The following is a 19389-nucleotide window of genomic DNA, read 5'->3' as shown; positions in this document are numbered from 1 at the left end:
CAGCTTTTCTGATCTAGTGACCTTTCCACTATGCCATGTCACACTCCCTCCTAATAGGGCCCATCTCCTGTATAGGAAATTGTTTTAGGGAATTAAGGCAGTGGTTTAGCATGCCCTTCTGCAAAACATTGCAGAATCTCCAAGATAGAGATTTTCTATTGAAGATGATATGACAACCTGTGACACCCTTTGGGAAATTGATATGTTTGCTAAAACATTGCATCTACATTAATGGTAATGACCTGGTAACTGGGAATTTATGAAATTATATTTTGTCACCATTATTTGAAATGATTCTTTAGTAGAAAGGAAGCATATGTAAGTCTAGATCTCTCTGAGTTTGCTTTGTTTTAGTGTCTTAAAAATGAAAATCTTTCTAATATTCAGAAGGGGAAAACTGAACCAGAAAAAACTTGTCTGAGGCCTAAGTAGTCTTTCTTTTGGTTCCACAGACAGTGTATAGCCGCCGGCTCTGTTTGGAACATGATGAGCAGCTAGTGTCTTATCTCTCTCTCCTCCGGAATATTGAGATGAGAACCAAGCAGATCTGTCCAGCAGAGCTGAGCCTAGCAGAATTGCAGGATCAATTGTGCCAGGCAAAGGTAAGTTCACAGAGAGTTCAGGCCCAGAATAGCACAATGAAAAGATACAGCTGATTCATGAGTTGGGTTCAGTCTTACTTCTAGACTTCTATGTTTGAATGGGGTTTCTAGGTAACTTTTGTCCCAGGGTCTGCAAGCTTCTGTAGCTTGGAGTCTTTAAAGAAGGACTGACTAAATTCCATAATACTTGACCACTGGTAGTGTTAGAGCTGCTGTTCAGCCGTTGCAGTTTTGTTGGTTCTTCTAACCGCCTAACTACTCGGTTCCTTCACAAGATCCTTACTCATATCCTACTCTCCATTTGTGTCTGGCCTTCAGTACCCTCTCCCTGGGCCCTCTTCTTTTCTCTTTATACTTTTGGTGATGACATCAGTTTCCATTACTTCAATTGTGATCTGTCTATGCAGATGACTTTCACATCTCCACTGTAGCCCCTAATCTTTCTCTTGAACTTGAGTCCTGCATCACCAGCCGCCTACTAGACATTTCTAATTATTCTAACTAGATGTCCCATAGGTATCTCAAATTCAGCATGTACAAAATAGAACTCATTGTTTTCTCCAAAACCTTCTCCTCTTCCTACCTTTCCTGTTTCTATTGAGAGCACCAACATTTTTCTACTCACCTAGTTTGCAACCTTCCCTTCTCTACTAACATCTTAGTTCAAGCTTTCATCACTACTTGCCTGAATGGTTGGAATAGCTTCCTAATTGGCATCCTTGTTTCTAGTCTCTTCCTTCAAATACATGTTTCACACAACTTTCAAATTGACATTGCTAAAGTGTGGATCTGATCATGTCACTCCCTTGCTCAAGAAGTTCCAGTTGTTTCTTATTGCCTCAAGGATCAGATACAAATTCATATTTTGCATTTAAAACCCTTCATGACCTGATTAGGGGGCACAGTGGATAGAGCTCTGGGCCTGGAGTCAGTATTACCTAAATTCAATCCTGACCACTGATCCTTAGTAGCTGTGTGACCCTGGGCAACACACTTAACTTCAGTTTGCCTCAGTTCCTTCATCTGTAAAATGAGGATAATAATAACACCGACCTCCCAGGATTATTGTGAGGATCAAATGACAATGATTATAAAGCATTTAGCACAGTGCCTGGCAACAGAGTTGAGTGATATATAAATGTTAACTGATATCATCATCATCATCATCATCATCATCACCATCACCTTTCCAGTCTTCCTATATATTACTTAACTTCATGTACTCTCCATTACAGATAAACTGTCCTGCTAGCTGTTCCCTACATATAACATTCCATCTTTTTCTTGTCTTTCATGCTCCATTGCAATAAAGATGCCATAAAGGTGGGAAAGACACAAAGTGGGGCAATGAAAAACTGAAGTAATTCTGAGGATGGGATGCTGTGGAATGACAAGGAAAGACTCTGTGTCTGGTCCAGTCTGTCCTTGAACAGGAATTCTATTGTAGCATCCCTCACAAGGGTTCATCCCACCCTCCATTGGGTAACGATGATGCTATTAACTGACATGTATAAGCGCTTACGGCTTGTAATACTTTTGTGTGAGTTCTCATTTGATCCTTCCAACAACTCCGTGAAGTGAGTGATAGAGATTGTTATCTCCTCCCTTTTGCAGAGGAGAAAACTGATACTGACAGAACTTGCTCAGGTAACTTGCCCAAGGATCAACACAGCTACAAAGCATTTAGATAATATTTATAAAGTGCTTTGCACAGTACCTGGCACATTGTAGGCCCTTAATAAATGTTTATTCCATTCCCCCCACTTGAGGTAAGATTTGAATCTAGGTCTTCCAGATTCCATGTCTAGGACTGTATCCATCATATCATGCCATGCTATCCACTATATCTCCATTGAAAGTACTACCTCCTAAGACAACCTGTTTCATTGTTGGGCAGCTATGAGGAGTACAGTGAGTCAAAATATGCCTGCAAGCTTAGAAATTTGAATAATTTCAAATGTAGCTGAGAAAATGTGTATCATTAACTATGAAAATTATGGAGAAGCCTGGCCGGGGAGTGGAAGGAGTTAAATAGCCCCACTTATCCGTTAAGCTCACCCCTCTCATCCAAGCCAGAGCCTGCCGTTATCATTTTTCCTCTTCTAACCCCCCACATAGTTGTTATTGGCACCTTCTTCATGCAGCCTTCAAGCCAATCCTGTGCTTCTCCTTCCTGGTGCTATTCTTACTAGTCTTTGTGGTTCCTTCACACTCTTCCTTTGTATTCACCCCTTGGGGCCATATGGAGTTAATTTCCCTTTCTCCCTCACAGGTTCTGGACAGAGAGCTAAGGGATCTGTCCATTCTGGTGAATCGAGAGCTGGAGTGTGTTAATCAAATTGTGGCCAACCAGCCCCAGGAAGTCCCTGCTCAGTTGCTGAAGGCCCTGGAGAAGGATGCCAAAAACCTTCAAAAGTCTTTCAGATCTGTGAGTGACACGTGGGCCTCCAGATTGCTCAGCCTCCAGAACAATGTGGAAGTGGAAAAGGTAGAATTATTTTTCACAGTCAAATGGCAGGCCCAAAAAGTCTGGGCAGGTTTAGGGATTATAATTATAATTCTCTGAACCCTGTTTTTTTCTGTAGGCTAAAATCTTGAACCAACACGAAGTGCTACAAGACAAACTTCAAGAATTAGGAATATGGATTAATGAAACCAGTCACACTCTACACAACAGAGAGAATGTCAATGAATCAGATGCTACTGACTTGAATAACCATCTTCAGGAATATGAGGTATCACCAGACTTTCAGTTACTCATTATGCATTTAGTTTTCCCTTGGAGTTTTTATCTTTATCTCTTTCTGTTAAGAACTACTATTCAGAACAGTATAGTGTGGGGGAAAGAGAAAGTTTATATGAGACATGTAGTCAAGAGACCTGGGTTCTAGCCTGACCTTCACCATCTATTGGCTATATAACTTTAGACAAATCACTTCATCTTTCTGAGCCTCAACATTCTCATCTCTAAAATGAAAATAATAATACTTGCACTGTCTTTTGAACATCACTTAACACAGTGCCTAACACAGTGAATACTTGTTCTTTGATAACTGGGGTGTTGTGAGGATCAATGAGAATAATGTATAAAAAGTACTTTTGAAACCTAAAAGCACTAAGTTAGGACCTAGAAGAGGCTGTTATTAAGCAGTTACTATATGCCAGGCACTGTGCTAAGCACTGGGAATATAAATATATATAATAAGACCATGCCTTCCCTCCAGGAGCTGACATTCTAATAGGAAAAGCTGGAAAAAGGAGGTGGAGTGTGGTGGGGTACAAAGTCTTAATGATGACTAGGAAGTGACTTGGAGGCCTGGTTCCAGGCAACATAAGGTTAAAGCTCACTTCTAATAGATAACCTGATATCCAGGGGCAGTCATCTACTATTTGTAAGCAAAAAGCATTTTGTAAACACAATGGTGGTATGGAAATGTGAGCTATTATTATTAAAATATAATTGTGGCTTTAGAACCCTTTGGGTGACTTTTCATTTTCGATATAATGTCAGGTCTGTTTAATTTTTCTATTTAAATATAATCAGGCATGTGGAACTTTGCAGATACCATTCCTCTGGGATTTTCCATGGATGGGAAATATACATCAGAGTGGACATTATCGCCAGAACTGATTATCTGGATCAACCTGTTGTCTTAGTTCTGGTTCAGTGATAAACCTGATGCAAAAGTGTTAGCTCTGATTCCAGAGCACTGCATTTCTCTTGGTCTTTACTACACTTCTGGTGGCCTTGCAAAGATGTGCACTGGACCTGGGTTCCTTGAAGGAGCTCAGTCAAATATATATGGAGTCAGTGACTTGGGAAGTGGCGGCTGTCATCTTTGGCCCCTCTTCCCTGCATTCAGGCAATAAGGCATCTGTCACCTGGGAAGTCTGTGTATAATCCCTCAGGGCAAAGTATAACAGCAGCATCAGTGACTATAGGATGGAATGGAAAGACCCCAGAACTGGGGGTCCAGAGACCTGCATTCTAATCTTGAATCTACCATTGACTTGTTTATAACTTTGATCAAGTCACTCCTTCTCTGGTTCTCTGGAAAAGTGAGGTGCTCCGATGAGATGTCCATGAAGGCCTCCCTTTCGGCTAGCATTTCTAGAAACCTAGTGAGCTCTCATTTATCTGCAGTGCTTCTTCAGTCTCTGACTGACAACCCCTCACCAGTTAGCAATTTCAAAACATAATTATGTAGGAAATAATAATAATAGCTGAAGCTTCTATAGTATTTTAAAGTTTTCAAAACCCTTTACATACATTATCTCACTTGATTCTCACAACAATACTGTGAGCTAGTTCCATTATCTCGCCTCATGTTACTGATGAGAAAACTGAAGGTGAGATTGAGTGATTTCCCTGGGTTGTACAACTAGTAAATGACTGAGTTGGGATTTGAATCCAAGTATTCTTGACTTCAAGTCCAGCATATTATGCACTGTGCCTCCAAATTTACTGGAGCGAAGGCTGCCTCTAGTAAATCCACCACAGAGAAATAACATTCTGAATTTCAAGGATAAATGCATTCTGAGCTGATGGTCAGCTAGGTGGCATCGGGACTAGAGCACTGAACTTGGAGTCTGAAAAACTTGAGGTCAAATTCTGCCTCAGACCCTAGCTCTGTGACGCTGAATAAGTCATTTCACCTCTCTCAGCTTCAGTCTCCTCATCTGCAGAATGGACATAATAGTAATGCCTACCTCCCAGGGTTGTTGTGAGGATCAAATGAGATAATATATGTAAAGCATTTCATAAAGCTCAAAGTGCTGTGTGCGTTATTATCTGTGCTTCACTTTCACACGCCTCCCAGCTGTCTGCCCTGGCCAGCTTTCCATCCTTTGGTCACTGCCTGAGTACTCCCATTTTGCCACTCTAAAAACAAAATTCCTTTCCCTGATCCCTTCTTTACTATATGGGTTGCTTTCCCCTGCTTAGAATGCAAGCTCTCTGAGGGCAGAGACTAGCTCTTTTCTTTAATCTTTGACCCCCAGCCCTTGGCACAGTGCCTAGAACATCATAAGTATTGAATAAATGCTTTTTAATTCATTTATTCATGAAATTGAATTTTAAAAGTAAAGAATCAGTGAAGGGTGAAGTGCATTCCAAAGCCAAACAGAAATGATCCGTTTGGAGTCCTGACTTTTTGGATTTAGGTGCTCAGTGAGCATATAAGCTCATTGAATGTGTTTGGGAATTGAAGTCCAATAGAGGCAACTTAATGTTCCCTATGCAGAGCCTGGAGGAGATAGGATTGAGAGGCCCTCAGGGATTGGTTTGTCTCTCCATGCTTAGCAGAGAAAGAAGCATCTCTAGTCAGTTCTTTAACTGGGACATCTCTATACTGAGAAGGGAGGCGAAGAGCGGCTCACGTGAGGCAGTGGACAAGAGGTTCATTTGCCGTTCATCTTTCTCTTGCACTTTTTCAGGCCTTGAAACAGCCCTTCTCCGAGAGGAGATCTCAGCTGGACAGTCTTGCTTTGGACATTCAGTATTTCATCTCAGAGCATGCCCAGGACTTGGCCCCTCCACAGAGCCGGAAGCTGCTGAGGCTTCTGAATGAGCTGCAGAAGGCCTTCAATGCGCTGTCGGTGCACACTACAGCCCAAAAGGATGCACTCCAGGGCCATCTTCAGCGAGTGATGCAGGCTGCCCAGGTCCAGGTCAGGCCTTTGGAGAGGCTCTCTCTTCCTGGTTACCACTCCCAGCTTGCTCTTGAGAACTCGGCTGCTATTTATTTGTGGCCACCTCCATCCTTTCAAAGGGTGATTAGGAAAATTCCACCAGATATATGACTGAACATATTCTAGTGCCTTTCTTTCATAGAACAATAATAGGGTAGCTAGGTGGTGTAGTGGATAGGGCACTGGACTCGGAGTCAGGAAGATTGGCTTCTAATTCCTGCCCAGAGACTTGTGAAGGCAGGCAAGTCACTTAGCCTCACTGCATCTCAGTTTCTTCATCTGTCAAATAGGGATAATAACAACCCCTACCTCCTAGGGTTGTTGGGAGGATCAAATGAGATGATATTTGTAGAGCAGTTGGCAAATCTGAAAGTGCTGTAGAAATGCAAGCTGTCATATTTATTTCTCATGAAGTCATAGCAGTCTTATAAGGATGACAGGTGACAGAGGAATGATAATGTCAGCACTGTCATTTAAAAATTCTTTTTATGGTTTACAAAGGGTTCTGCTCACAGCAGCACTGTCCGATGGGGTGTGCAAGGATTATTGTCCTCATTTTACTGCTGGATTACCTGAAACTCCTTTTCTGGAGAGTGATTTGCTGACATACCTCACCAGCAGCAGACCCAGGATTCAAGCTCGAGCATCCTGACTCTCCAGTGTAGCTGACATTCACATAGCACTTTCAGGTTTATCGTTTGCAATAACTATTAAATCATGTGATCTTCACAACATCCCTGGGAAGTGGTAGAGCAAATAGGATGACCCCTACTTTGCAAATGAGGAAGCTGCAAGTCACAGAGGTGGTCTTGTGTCTCCCAGGCTCACAACCATTTATTAAATGCTTATTATGTACCCAGGCACTGCACTCAGCCCTGGGAATATAAATGCAAGCAGAAAAAGTCTGTACCCTCCAGGAGCTTCTAACAGGGTAGGACAACACATAAAAGAGAGCTCAGGGCTAAAGGCACACAAAGATAACCCATCGGGAGGGCAGAGGGCAGCATAGGGAGGCCAAGACTAGAACCCAAGGCTCCTGACTCAAGTACAGAACTCTATCCCCTGTACCATTCTGCCTCCCAAGTCCAGCGCTCATCCCCATGGCACCTGCCTCTCCATCACAATACCTTAAAACAAACAAAAAACCTCCAGACAGCTTCACTTCTTCTTGCTCCCTCTGCATTATCAACTCCATTGTTGCTATTAATATAACAATCTCAGAGTGATGGGAATGATTTTTTTCTTACCTCATGTATGTTACCTCACTATTGAGAAGACAAGTATCAGGGTGGTCTTGCATTAGAAAGAGCCTTAGGCTGTCACGAGCACGCCCAGGTTCAAGCCCTGCCTTGGATCCTGGCTGCATACGTAGCCCTGGGTGATCCCTTACCTGCTCTGAGCCTCAGTTTCATTACCTTGTTCCCAGTGTTGTTTCGAGGATCAAATTAGATGAAAAGCATTTTGCAAGCATTAAAATGCTATATAAATGTCAGTTATTATTATTAAACAAGTAGGTGACTTGGAAGTTATTTCACTTTTCTGGGCCTTGGTGTCCAGTTTGTAAACTGGGCCCCAAACCATTTGTATTCCCCACCTTAATTGTGGGAAAAGCAAGAGGCCCCTAGGAAAGACCTAGGACACTTTTACACTTTCTCCCTTCAGCTGGGCCTTTGAATCAGCTATGTTTGAAGTGCAATCAAGCACTGACCAAAGAAAAACCTTCAACAAGGTGGTAGGGGTGTGGTCATCTAGCCTTCCATATCTGGACATTCACTTAGTACCTGACTTAGCGCTACACAAACTGAGTCCAGTGCACTTAGCATCTATGAGTAATTAGTGAAGTCTCATTGGCCATGGCAGTGAAATGTGAAGCCCCCAAGGAGAGGGCCTCAGCCTGAGGACACCACTAAATTGCAGGAGGGGAGTATAGCTGCATGTGGTTATTCTCACCACGCACACAATTAATGCCACAACTTATGTTAACCTTGAACCCCTTAAGAAATGCTATGCCTTCCTCTATGTCTACCTGTGTGTGTGTGTTAACCTGTTTGCTTTGCTTTTTTCAGATTCAGTCTGCACCCATCCTAACCCATGAAGATCCCTCTTTGCAGCTGAAGAGCTCTTAGGAGCTCTCTTCCAGAATCCTTATATTGTTTGTGTTAAAAGGAAGGGGAGAGAGAGGGAGCCAAGCTGGGCACCTCTTTGTGAGTGTAGGTGCCAGAGCACCATCATGAGGTAGACACTGGTGAGAAAAGAATGCTCAGTTCAGAATTGTTTTTTGATGGAAAAAAAAAAAAAAGAAAAAGATGGTCAGAGACACACATCATGCTCAATCCCTCCTATCTGGTGCTTTTTTGTCATACAGCAATGGTGGGGCCTGGAGGTGGAACCAGCCACAGAAGCATGCTCCTCTGGCCAGGGACCTCTCTCCAAGCCTCTCACATCTGTGTAATTCACTGGGAATAACTAGGCAGGTGGTCACTGCGTAAAAATGATTGCTGGAAAACTTCCTTCTTTTCCATATCACAGGCATCATAATATATGGCATGCAGTGATTTTCCTTCCTTTTGTCCATTTTCTCAATATTTAGTAGATTCAAAGGATGGGCAGGCAAAATGAAAGAGCCTAAAACTCAAACCCATCAATTTAGTAATTCAAAGCTCTAATGAAGGAAAATCTTGAAAATATCAGCTCAGCTTTATCATATGTAGATTTTAAATATCTAAGGGCCTTTACTCCTATTTGCCCTGGATAATGGAGAGCTGGCTGCCTTAAGCAGCCTGGGGAAAAGTGATGAGACCATGTTGTCCTCGTTTTCAGACTTTGTTGCTCAGACTGGGAGGCCAGGAGAGCTTTTCGAGTATGGTTTCTGTGCTTGTCCCATCTCACCCCACCCACGTTGCACCTTTCCATTTTGCATTTCAAGGACTTGATTTTTATTTGGCCCCCTTCAGGGGGGCGGTACTAACTATCTTTTAATACCTTTGCATTCCAATCAGACACTACAGGAGCAGCAGAACACGTGCCATCAGAGGCTGGAGGACCTTTGTGCCTGGGTAAGCCAAGCTGAGCGGGCCTTGACAGGTCACCACATCAGAGGGGGCAGCCCTGAGGACCTCTCCACCCTGCAGCAGAAGCAAGACTCCGTCAAGGTCAGTCCTGGGACAGAGGGATGGACATTCTCCCACAGAGGCAGGCCCTTACCCAGCCCTGCTAGAGACACATGTCACTGGACCATGTATATTTCATTCTGTCATCTTCACATAAGTTAGCACTATGAGGCTCACCAGTAGGAGCACAGCGTACACCTAGGTTGTCTTCTCTTATTATTACCTGGTGTCTATGCAAAGAATGAAAAGTTATTTTAAAAATTATTTTCAACATAGGAGAGTCAGTCTACTACATATGTATCTTTTATATGAATTCTAAGGTCAGCTTGGAATGGCTTTTGGATTATCTGTGTCCATGGCTCCCTCTGTTTGCATGGATAACTGATAATTGATGAGTACCCTCACAGTTTTCAGACTACTTGTTAGGTTCCTAGTTATCAGTATTGAGAGCACTGCTCTTAGAGTGTCCATGTTGTTCCCTAATTTGATAGCTTTTCCCCTGCTGCTTAGTGATACTGAGACTGACTGTTCCTCTCCCCCTGTTTTCACATAACAAGGATCTGCAGAAGGATGTCCAGAACCATGCTGCCTCCTTTGCCAATGTCATCAAAGACACTGAAGGATTCCTGGAGGAGAACCAGACCAAATTAAGCCCCCGTGAGCTGAGTGGCCTGAGGGAAAAGCTGCGCCAGGCCAAAGAACAGTCAGAGGGACTGCAGGAACGGACACGTGTGGCCCAGAAGGAGCTGGAGGAGGCAGTCACTGCAGCCTTGCAACAGGAATCTGAAAAGGTAGTGGAGCAGAGAATGGCCGCGGAGGCTTGTCCTGGGTAGCCATCTTAGTGAAGGGCCCCACAGAACCACTTTTTTCCTCCGAAATCATCAGCAGGGAATTCTAGGCCATGAGATGTGTGTTTCAAAAAGAAATCTCAGTACCTGACCAGTAACAGTTGCTTCATTAAAGAACTAAACAAAATAGAATGAAATCAACCCAGGAGCTCTGCGAGTTGATTTGGGAAGCCAGGGGACACAGAGGTGCCATTGGGTCACCTCTAAAGTGAGATGGCTGTGCTAGATAATCTTCAGGGCCCCTGGCCAGTTCTAAAATCTCGGATCCTGTCAGCACTAGAGGGCACTCTCTGGCACATTTCTAGGGAATGACAAGCTGGCCACAAGGCCTCCCTGTAGCAGTCCAGTTCAAACTGCAAGCACACTTGGAACACAGGCACTGTTCCAAGTAGGAGTAGGAAATTAGAGAAGTCTGAGGGTCGTCTTTTATTACACTCAGTGCTGGCATAGCCTTCCTTTGGTTTCAGCAGCTAAAGAAAGATAATGGACAATCTTGAGAAGAGTAACAAAATTAACTCCATGACTGTGAGAAAGATTATTTTATCAGCATGAGGAACTCCTAGTATGGGAACTCCCTTCACCAAGACAAATCACAACCTGATTGATGCATAGTAAATGAGTCCTGGGGAGTCGCCTGAGGTACAGAGATGAAATGACTTGTCCTAAGTCAGACAGCTATTAAATGTCAAGAGCAAGATTTGAACCTGGGTCGTCTTGACTTTTAGTCCAACACAGCCTGCTGTACCACATTAAGAAGTACATTGGCATAGTGAATAGAGTGCTGAAATGGAAGGGAGAAAGATATGGGTTCCAATTCCACCTTAGGCACTTCATAGCTCTGTGACTCAGGGCAAGTTACTTAGCCCATCTCAGTCTCCTCATCAGTAAAATGGAAGAAAATCCTATCTGTAGCACTTACCTCAGAGGGCTGTTTTGAGGGTCATAAGAAGTAACTCATATGCATAACACTTTGCCACCTTTAAATGTCACAAAAAAACAACTAAAAAAATTGGAAAGTCAGATTGAGGAAAAGTTTGAGAACTGACTGCCTTGAAAGAGAAAGGCGTGAGAAGCAGCAGCCCAAAAGATCTAGGTTGGGTGACAGAGAGAATGGTGTCCTGTTGGAATGGGAGAGCATGTACTTGTCTGTCTGCAGCAGCTGATTGGCATGTGTTTAACAGGGGTTTGATGTGATGCTGCCAGCGGGTGTGACCCAGTGATTTCCCTACAGACCTCTCCAACTCTCGGATGTCCCCTAAGACTACTATTGTTGCTTAGCTACGGACAGCATAGGGGAGGGGTAAAAATAGCTAGAGGATGAGCTTGACACAATTATTTTTCAGTGGATTTGGTTCATGGTAATGTTTTGGTTTTCTGTGCAAATGCTTCACATGCACAGATTTTTAACTTCCCTTAGCTCTTAGCTGAAATCCAGCCTGATCCGTGTGTTTGAAATGACTCAGGCCTTCTCTTCTCACCTGCCACTGGTATTTTCAGACTAAAGCTGCCAAAGAACTGGAGGAGAACAGCAGTAAAATTGATGCCCTTCTGGATTGGGTGGCATCCCTGGAATCAACAGGTGGATTGACCAAGGCCAGCCTTCCAAAACCGGAACACACTCCAGGAGAGAGTTTGGGGAATGGAGTCATAGACACCATTGATGGCTATGCTGAGATGAGCCAAGCTCCAGAGAAGCTGGACCAGCAGTATGAGGGTGCAAAGGTGAGTGCCTTCCTTCATGCTCATTGACCTGCACAAGAACAGACCCTGCGTTTGGGATATTTGACTGGCCCTTGGCTCCCTCTCTGGCTGGGTGGCAGAGAGGGCAGTGGCCATCAGGTCTAGAGAGATGACATCTGGGCCATAGGGTTGTTGCCTCGGGTTCCCAAGCCCTTGAGGGAACCTCAACCACTTTTTAGGTCAGGAGAGACTGCATGGCACAATCTCAAAAGCTTAAACTGTTCAGTGTTGTCATCAGGGTCAAGATTATTCTGGAATTTATTAAGCACTTGTTATGTGCAGCGAGTCGTGATGGAAGGTCTTAGGCTACAAAGACACAAAGCAGTTCTTGTTCTGTCCTGCTTTGGCAATACAAGTTCACCCAACATAAATGTAGAGTAATTTTGGGAGGAATCAGTTGCAGGGGTCAGGATTGTCAGTAAGTGGCACTTCTGCTAGGAGCCATCCGTGGGTCAGCCAGTGATAGGGCCAGGCTCAGAGCAGATGAGTGTGTGTGATTCTGTTACACGTCACTTAAGCGATTTGTTCTTCATGGGACTTTAGAGATGTCTCTTAATCTACTGGGACCTTGGTTTCTTTATAGGTTAAAATGCCTCATCACCTTGTTGTTGTAAGGATCAGATGAAACTAATGCATGTGAAAGTGCTTTGAAAACCAAATCCCTGTGAAGGATTCAGCCCAAGGGCTTTAGGTCTTGCTGCACCCCCTCCCCTTTACCACCTCTATCTACTTGGATCAAGGGAAGTTGATAAATGTGATGGTCTTCTCATCACTTTAAAAGTTCAGCCTAGGGGCAGCTAGGTGGTGCAGTGGATAGAGCTTCAGCCTTGGAGTCAGGAGGACCTGAGTACAAATCTGCTCCCAGACACTTGACACGTACTAGCTGGGTGACCCTGGGCAAGTCACTTAACCCCAATTGCCTCACCCCAAAAAGAAAAAAAATTTTAGCCTGACACTTAGGTCATCCCAGGGTTCCCAAAAGGCAGCCCCTTTCCTTAGAAACACTATTCAAACATAAGGTGATATTCTGCCCAAGTACTTGGAGAGTAATTCTGGAATTTCTTAAAAAAGAAAGGGAAAATCTGTTTCTAAGCAGATTGAAGAATGTCCATATAACACCATTGGGCCAAACAAAACCAGATTGGCAACTTGGTCCCTCTGATTCCTCACTTGCCAGAATTCTTGTAGATTGAAAAGACAATGTCGAATACCAGACTTGGCATCAGGTGGCCTGATGGTGAGTTTGCATCCTGGCCCAGATACTTATCCTGCTATGTGACCTTGTCTAATCACCTTATGTCATTGACCTTCGGTTTTGTCATCTGAAAACCAGTCATTTGAACTGCTTCCTTACCAGGATTGTTTGGAAAGTGCTTTTTGAACTATTAAGTGTAATATAAATGTGAGTTCTTATCATCCCCTTTAATTGTCCTTTTGGTTTGGGGTTTCTTTCCCAGGCCCGTCACAAGGAGCTGCTGTCCCAGCAGCAAGACTTCATCCTGGCCACTCAGGCAGCTCAGGCATTTCTGCACAAGCATGGCCACAGCCTGGCCCCGGAGGAGCGACAGAAGCTTCAGCAGAAGCTTGGGGACCTGAGGGAACGGTATGCTGCCTCCCTGGCCCAGGCAGAAGTGGAGCTGAAGCAGTCACAGGCCTTGCGGGACGAGCTGCGGAAGTTCCTCTGTGACCATGGGGAGTTTGAAGACTGGCTACAGCAGGCAGAGAGGGAACTGGAGAGTGTGCACAAGGCGGGCAGCGACCCTGAAGCCCTCCAGTCCCTGCTGCTGCGGCAGAAGAGCTTCTCTGAGGATGTCATTTCCCATAAAGGAGACTTACGGTTTGTGACCATGTCTGGACAGAAGGTCCTGGACACAGAAAACAGCTCCAGGGAAGGCACAGAACCCTCAGCAACCAGGCACTTAGTGACCTCTAAGCTGGACGATGCAACTGAAAGATATACTGCCCTTCATTCAAAGGTATGGAGGAAAACTCGAATCCCAGGGGTCAATTATCTCATTGAATTTTCTAATACCTGCTCATGGTCCCTATGGCATAGAGTGGGAATCACTTCCACAAAGTAGTGTGGACAGATCCCCGTGCTGTTAATAAGCAGGCTCCTCAGGGACTCAGGCTTCTTTCTCTCTCTGCTCCGGAATAGTGGACATGGGGCAAGTCACTGAGCATGTGGCCCTGGTCCAAGCTGTTGTGTCTTTGTTTATTCAACAAATATTAAATGCATGCTGTATACACAGTATAACAAACATTAAGTGATGTGTTCTAGGGAAGATACAAACACAGTTTAGGTAATAGCTTGGTCCCCGACCTCATGGAAAAATCTATTATGGGAATAAGATACCAACACTGATAATTGTAGTATGCAATATGACAGGATAAGAGGCAGCATGGCTCAGAGAGCTGAGTCAGGAAAATCTGGGTTCAAATCTTGCCTGTGGCTTATTCTGTTACTATATGATCCTGGGCAAGTCATTTAACTTTTCAGTGTCCACAGGCAATGCAGAAGAGTTGCACATCTGCTCTGGTAGAGGAAGTTTCCTCACCTGGGAGTTCCTGGAGTGGCCTACACCAATGAAACCCCAGATCTAGATCAATCCACTATCGTATGATGAGGGTATCAGAGAGGCACCAACACTCAGATCACTGAGGGAGGCTTAGCAGGGAGATTGTGACAGGCTGGGAGAATCAGGGAAGGCTGCATGCAAGCGGTGGCATTAAAGAACTGAACAGGCAAAATGCAGATCGATTTTTTTAAGTTAAAGTTTAATTTTTTCAGTTAAAAAAATCTATTTTCTTTTACTCTCACACTCTCAATTAGAAAAAAAGAAAGAGAAACAAAACTTTTGTAATGTCAGTGCGAAGCAAAACAAATACCTTTATTGATGATGTCCAAAAGATATGTGTCTCATTCTGCACCCTTAGCCCACCACCTCTTTCAGAAGGTGGGGAGCATTCCTCATGAGTGGTCATTGCATTGAGCAGAGTTCTTACAGCTTTCAAAGTTGTTTTTTCAGTGTTTTTTAAATTGTTCTCCATATTCTGCTCACTTCTCTGTGCATCAGTTCACACAAGTCTCAAATTTCTCTGAAACCATTCCCTTCATCATTTCTTATGGCACATCCTCTTTCTTTGATCTCTTGGGGCATAGGCCTATAGTGTTCTTGACAGGCCAGAGGCTATGCATAGTTTAAGAATATCTGGGGCAGAGTTCTAAATTACTTTTCAGAAAGGCTGTTCCAATTCACAGCTGCACCATTGGTGTACTGATGTGCCTGTTTTTCTTCAGCTCCTCCACTAATTGTCATTTTCCTTTTCTGTCAGTTTTGCCAATTTGATGGGCTTGAGGTGGTGGGACCTTAGATATGCTTTAGTTTGTATTTCTCTAATAGTGATTTGGAGCAGTTTCATATGGCCATTGATAGCTTTGATTTTTCCTTAGAAAACTACCTGTTCATAGCCTTGAACCATTTACGAATTGGGGAACAGACACAGTCAGTGAGCACATGGCAAGGACTGTTTGAAAGGAAGCTGCTGCATCGAACTCTGAATTCACAGAACCTTAGAGTTAACTCCAGACTGTGCTCTTCCCTAATAAAATGCTTGGCTACTCTCATTCATTAAATAGCCACATCTTGATCCCTTACTACTTGTCAGGCACAAAGTGCTATGGGTCATCCAAACAACAAGATATGATACTTGTCCTCAGAAAGTGTATGGTCTGGCAGAGAAGGTAAATTATGTAGAGATAAAGACAATGAAAAGTAGACTGTGCCAGTGGTGCTAAGAAATTGTGTTACAAAGCAAGGCAAGATCATTTCTGATTGGGGGTGTGAAGGAAGGCTTCACAGTAGAGAAACAATCCCATTAAGGATTGGTCACTTCTCAACAGAGATGTGTGGGAAGAGAAAGCAATTTTCAGGAAAGTGGATACTCCTGAAGCACCTGGCATTGGGGGAGCAACCCAGAGCTATCCTTACTCACCCTGTTTTTCCCTCTCTTCTTGAAACAGTGCAACAAACTAGGTTCTCACTTGAACATGCTTCTGGATCACTCTCAGCAATTCCAGAGCAGCACAGACAGCCTTCGGGCCTGGATACAGGAGTGTGAGAGCAAGGTGAACCAGCTTCTCTCAGACCCTGTGGCCTCTGACCCCACAGTCCTTCAGCAACAACTTGCAAACACAAAGGTAAAACAAGTCAGCAATTAAGCCCAAGCCCTGATATCAGAATGATCTCCTTTAAGTCCCCCCACATCTCATGACCTAGAAATGACTAGAGAAGGGAAACTGGCAAAGGGGGGAATTGAACAAGACCAGAGTGCCAAGAGCCCCCTTCTAGACACTAGCAATTCCTTTTGGGGGTAGTTTACTGACTTAGAGGCCCTAGAAGAAGGCATGGTCACTAACCCTCTTGGTCTTCATTCTGCTCTTGAATAAACAGCAGTTACAGGGAGATCTGGCAGAGCATCAGGTACCTGTAGAAAAGCTCCGGAAAGCAGCAGGGGCCCTTATGGAGATGGAGGGTGAGCCAGCTCCTGACCCTCGGCACATCCAAGAAACCACAGGTACGGAGCCAAACCGGATGGTACTGAGAGGGCAGGGATTAGAAGGCTACAGGGGAGAACTTCCCCAAGAATACAGCTGGGGCAGGGGGCACATGGAGTGAAGATGGAGAGGCCTCACTTAACATCATCAGAGCCCAGAGCTTCCAGCTGAGATACTGGGAATAGTACAAAGCAGGTCTGACCTCAACCAGACTTTGGTGGCATCATCAAGGTGGAAGGCACCTTGGATATTATCTTGCCTAACCCCTTCATTTTCAAAGGAGCTCCCTAGCACCTTCCCAAGGTTACACAGGTAGCAGAGCTGAGAGTTGAGCCTGGCACCTCCAAATCCAAGTATTCATTCCATCTGGGAGTGGGATGATGCCCAGTTAAAGTTGTCAGATGGCCCAAGGGGCATCTTGTCAGAGGAGGGTTAAGCTTCTCTCTCAAAAGATGCTAATCCTTGATGCAGATATTTTTATCAGGAACCAGAAGAAACCAAATTGAAAATCTGCTCGACAGGGAAGAGCTCAAATGTTTAAGGGAGACTTCATTGATGTTCTTTCTGTTTTTTTAGGGGAATAAATGATTTTTTATTTTATTTATGCTTATGTCATTTGAGTTCCAAATGTCAACAGTACTCCAGGCTTTGCCTTTTCTTTTGGGTTTTCTTCACACTTTGTAAAGTCGATTTTATAGAATTTACAGTAGAATTTAGAATTTTTTTTACAGTAGATTTTAGAATTTACAGTAGAATATAGAATTTACTTTTGGAGAACTTCTCCAAGTGGAAATCCGCTAAATGACCTTTTTCTAGATATTCTTTTGGGGATGAGCAGTGATTTACCTGGAAAAACACTCTGTCCCCATTGTCTTTGAATCTTGCAGATTCCATCTTGGGCCATTTTCAGAGCCTTTCTGGGAGGCTGGAAGAACGTGCTGATCTATTACAAAAGGCAATTGCTCAGTCACAAAGTGTCCAGGAGGGCCTGGAGAACCTACTGCAGTCCATCAGTGAGGTAGAGAAGAGCCTGGAGGGAGAGCAGGTGGCATCACTGAGTTCAACAGCTGTCCAGGAAGCCTTGGCCATCAATATGGTGAGAGAGTTGTAATGGGCAGAAAGTGTGAACAATATCAAGCTAAATAATGACATCGTTTAAACGACTTTGAGGTGTCAGGATCTTAATCCACTTACCTGAATCCTCAAATAGAGTTAAAAGAAACTGACTGAATATCATGTATATAATATATATATCACTTGCATTTATGTAGCACCTACTATGTGCCAGGCACTGTGCTGAGCACCTTACAAATATCTCATTTGATTCTCACAGCAACCCTGGGAGATAGGTGCTATTATTATCTCCATTTTACAGTTGAGGAAACTGAGGCAAACAGATTAAGTGACTTGCCCCCCCCCCACACACACAGTGATTTGCAAATTGGTTTGTCCTTATTGCAAGCTGGTTATTATGATGGGAGGCCATGAGGAGGATTGGGCTCTGAAAGTGCTGTGGAAATATTTTCCATGAATTCTTAGGTGAGACTGAGGTTGGTGGGCAGAGTTTGTCAGCTTTCCTGAGGTGAGTGGATCTTAAAGCCAACATGTTTCTAATGGCAGAAACTCAAGCAGGACATTGCCCGGCAGAAGAGCAGCCTGGAGGCTACCCGTGAAATGGTGACCCGATTCATGGAGACAGCTGATGGTGCCACAGCCACAGGGCTTCAGGGCAAGCTGGCGGAGGTGAGGGAGCGCTTCAGCCAGCTGTGTCAGCGGCAGCAGGAGAAGGAGAGCTCCCTGAAGAAGCTCCTGCCCCAGGTGGAGATGTTTGAGCACCTCTCAGAGAAACTCCAGCAGTTCTTGGACAGCCGAGCCCGGATGCTCGCCTCTGGGAACCAACCTGATAGAGATATTACTCAGTTCTCCCAACAGATTCAGGTGAGGGTAACTCTGTGATGGGTGATGTAAGGGATTTGTGCAAGGGAGACGAGAGCCCTGACACAACTGATTAAAGAGTGCTGGATCGACTGCACACTCACTTGATTCAGTGGTTGACCCTGCCAGTTTGACTCTTTTATAGGCCACCTCTCTTTTTAGAAAGGATCTTCAGCAGGGAGAACCTGCAAAATTATAGTTGTTTGCTTTGTCAGGAGCTGAATTTGGAAATGGGAGAGCAGCAAGAAAACCTGGATTTGCTTGAGCACTTGGTCACTGATCTGAGCTCCTGTGGTTTTGCACTGGATGCTTCCCAGCACCAGGAGAGAGTGCAGAAGCTAAAGAAGGATTTCACAGGGCTGCAAAAGTCAGTTCGAGAAAGGTGAGTTCTCTGTATCCTGGCAGTGTCTTCCTGTATGTGCTCAAAACTGAGAGACACTCAGACCTCTAGATTTCAGTTCAAGCCCTCACCGTCATCTTCCCAGTCTGTTACAGTAGCCTCTTAATTCTCCCTTTCTCCAGGATCTCCACTCTCCCAACCATGATCCGTATCGCTGCCAAAGGAGTAGTCTTAAGGCTGAATTTGACTGTTAGGTGCTTGCTCAGGAAGTCCCTCTTGCCTCTACAACCAAATACAAACTCCTTTGCTTCACATTTAAAGCCCTTCACAGTCTGGCTTCAAGTCTTCTTTTCCTCCCTTTCACATACTCTGGTCCAACCAAACTGGCCTCTTTGCTGTCCCTCGAATGGCCTCATCTCCGTGCCTTCTCACACAGGCCATCCTCAAAGCCTGGGATGGACTCTTCCTTCACCTCTTCGTCTTAGATTCCGTAGTTTCTTTCTTTCTTTCTTTCTTTCTTTCTTTCTTTCTTTCTTTCTTTCTTTCTTTCTTTCTTTCTTTCTTT

General features: G+C 44.2%; 1 protein-coding gene across 11 annotated transcripts in view; it reads left to right on the top strand.

Moving 5' to 3' along the window:
- The window catches only part of MACF1 (microtubule-actin crosslinking factor 1), a 375956-nt gene that overhangs the window by 219641 nt on the left and 136926 nt on the right, over positions 1 to 19389 (top strand). For 7 of the 11 annotated variants that reach the window (XM_027864638.1, XM_027864641.1, XM_027864635.1 and 4 more), the window contains exons 37-49: positions 453 to 602; positions 2875 to 3090; positions 3188 to 3337; positions 6039 to 6272; positions 9293 to 9445; positions 9961 to 10194; positions 11749 to 11973; positions 13449 to 13967; positions 16016 to 16192; positions 16446 to 16569; positions 17437 to 17645; positions 18170 to 18487; positions 18700 to 18866. In XM_027864638.1, coding sequence (XP_027720439.1) covers positions 453 to 602; positions 2875 to 3090; positions 3188 to 3337; positions 6039 to 6272; positions 9293 to 9445; positions 9961 to 10194; positions 11749 to 11973; positions 13449 to 13967; positions 16016 to 16192; positions 16446 to 16569; positions 17437 to 17645; positions 18170 to 18487; positions 18700 to 18866 — 2876 coding nt within the window. The remainder of the gene's footprint in view (positions 1 to 452; positions 603 to 2874; positions 3091 to 3187; positions 3338 to 6038; positions 6273 to 9292; positions 9446 to 9960; positions 10195 to 11748; positions 11974 to 13448; positions 13968 to 16015; positions 16193 to 16445; positions 16570 to 17436; positions 17646 to 18169; positions 18488 to 18699; positions 18867 to 19389) is intronic. The other 4 variants (XM_027864644.1, XM_027864643.1, XM_027864645.1 and 1 more) reach the window with 1 other exon arrangement.

The sequence above is a fragment of the Vombatus ursinus genome, unplaced genomic scaffold, assembly GCF_900497805.2.
Source record: "Vombatus ursinus unplaced genomic scaffold, bare-nosed wombat genome assembly UNPS02014775.1, whole genome shotgun sequence".
Lineage (NCBI taxonomy): Eukaryota > Metazoa > Chordata > Mammalia > Diprotodontia > Vombatidae > Vombatus > Vombatus ursinus.
Note: the sequence above shows the minus strand (reverse complement) of the source record. Positions and strands in the feature narration are given on the sequence as shown.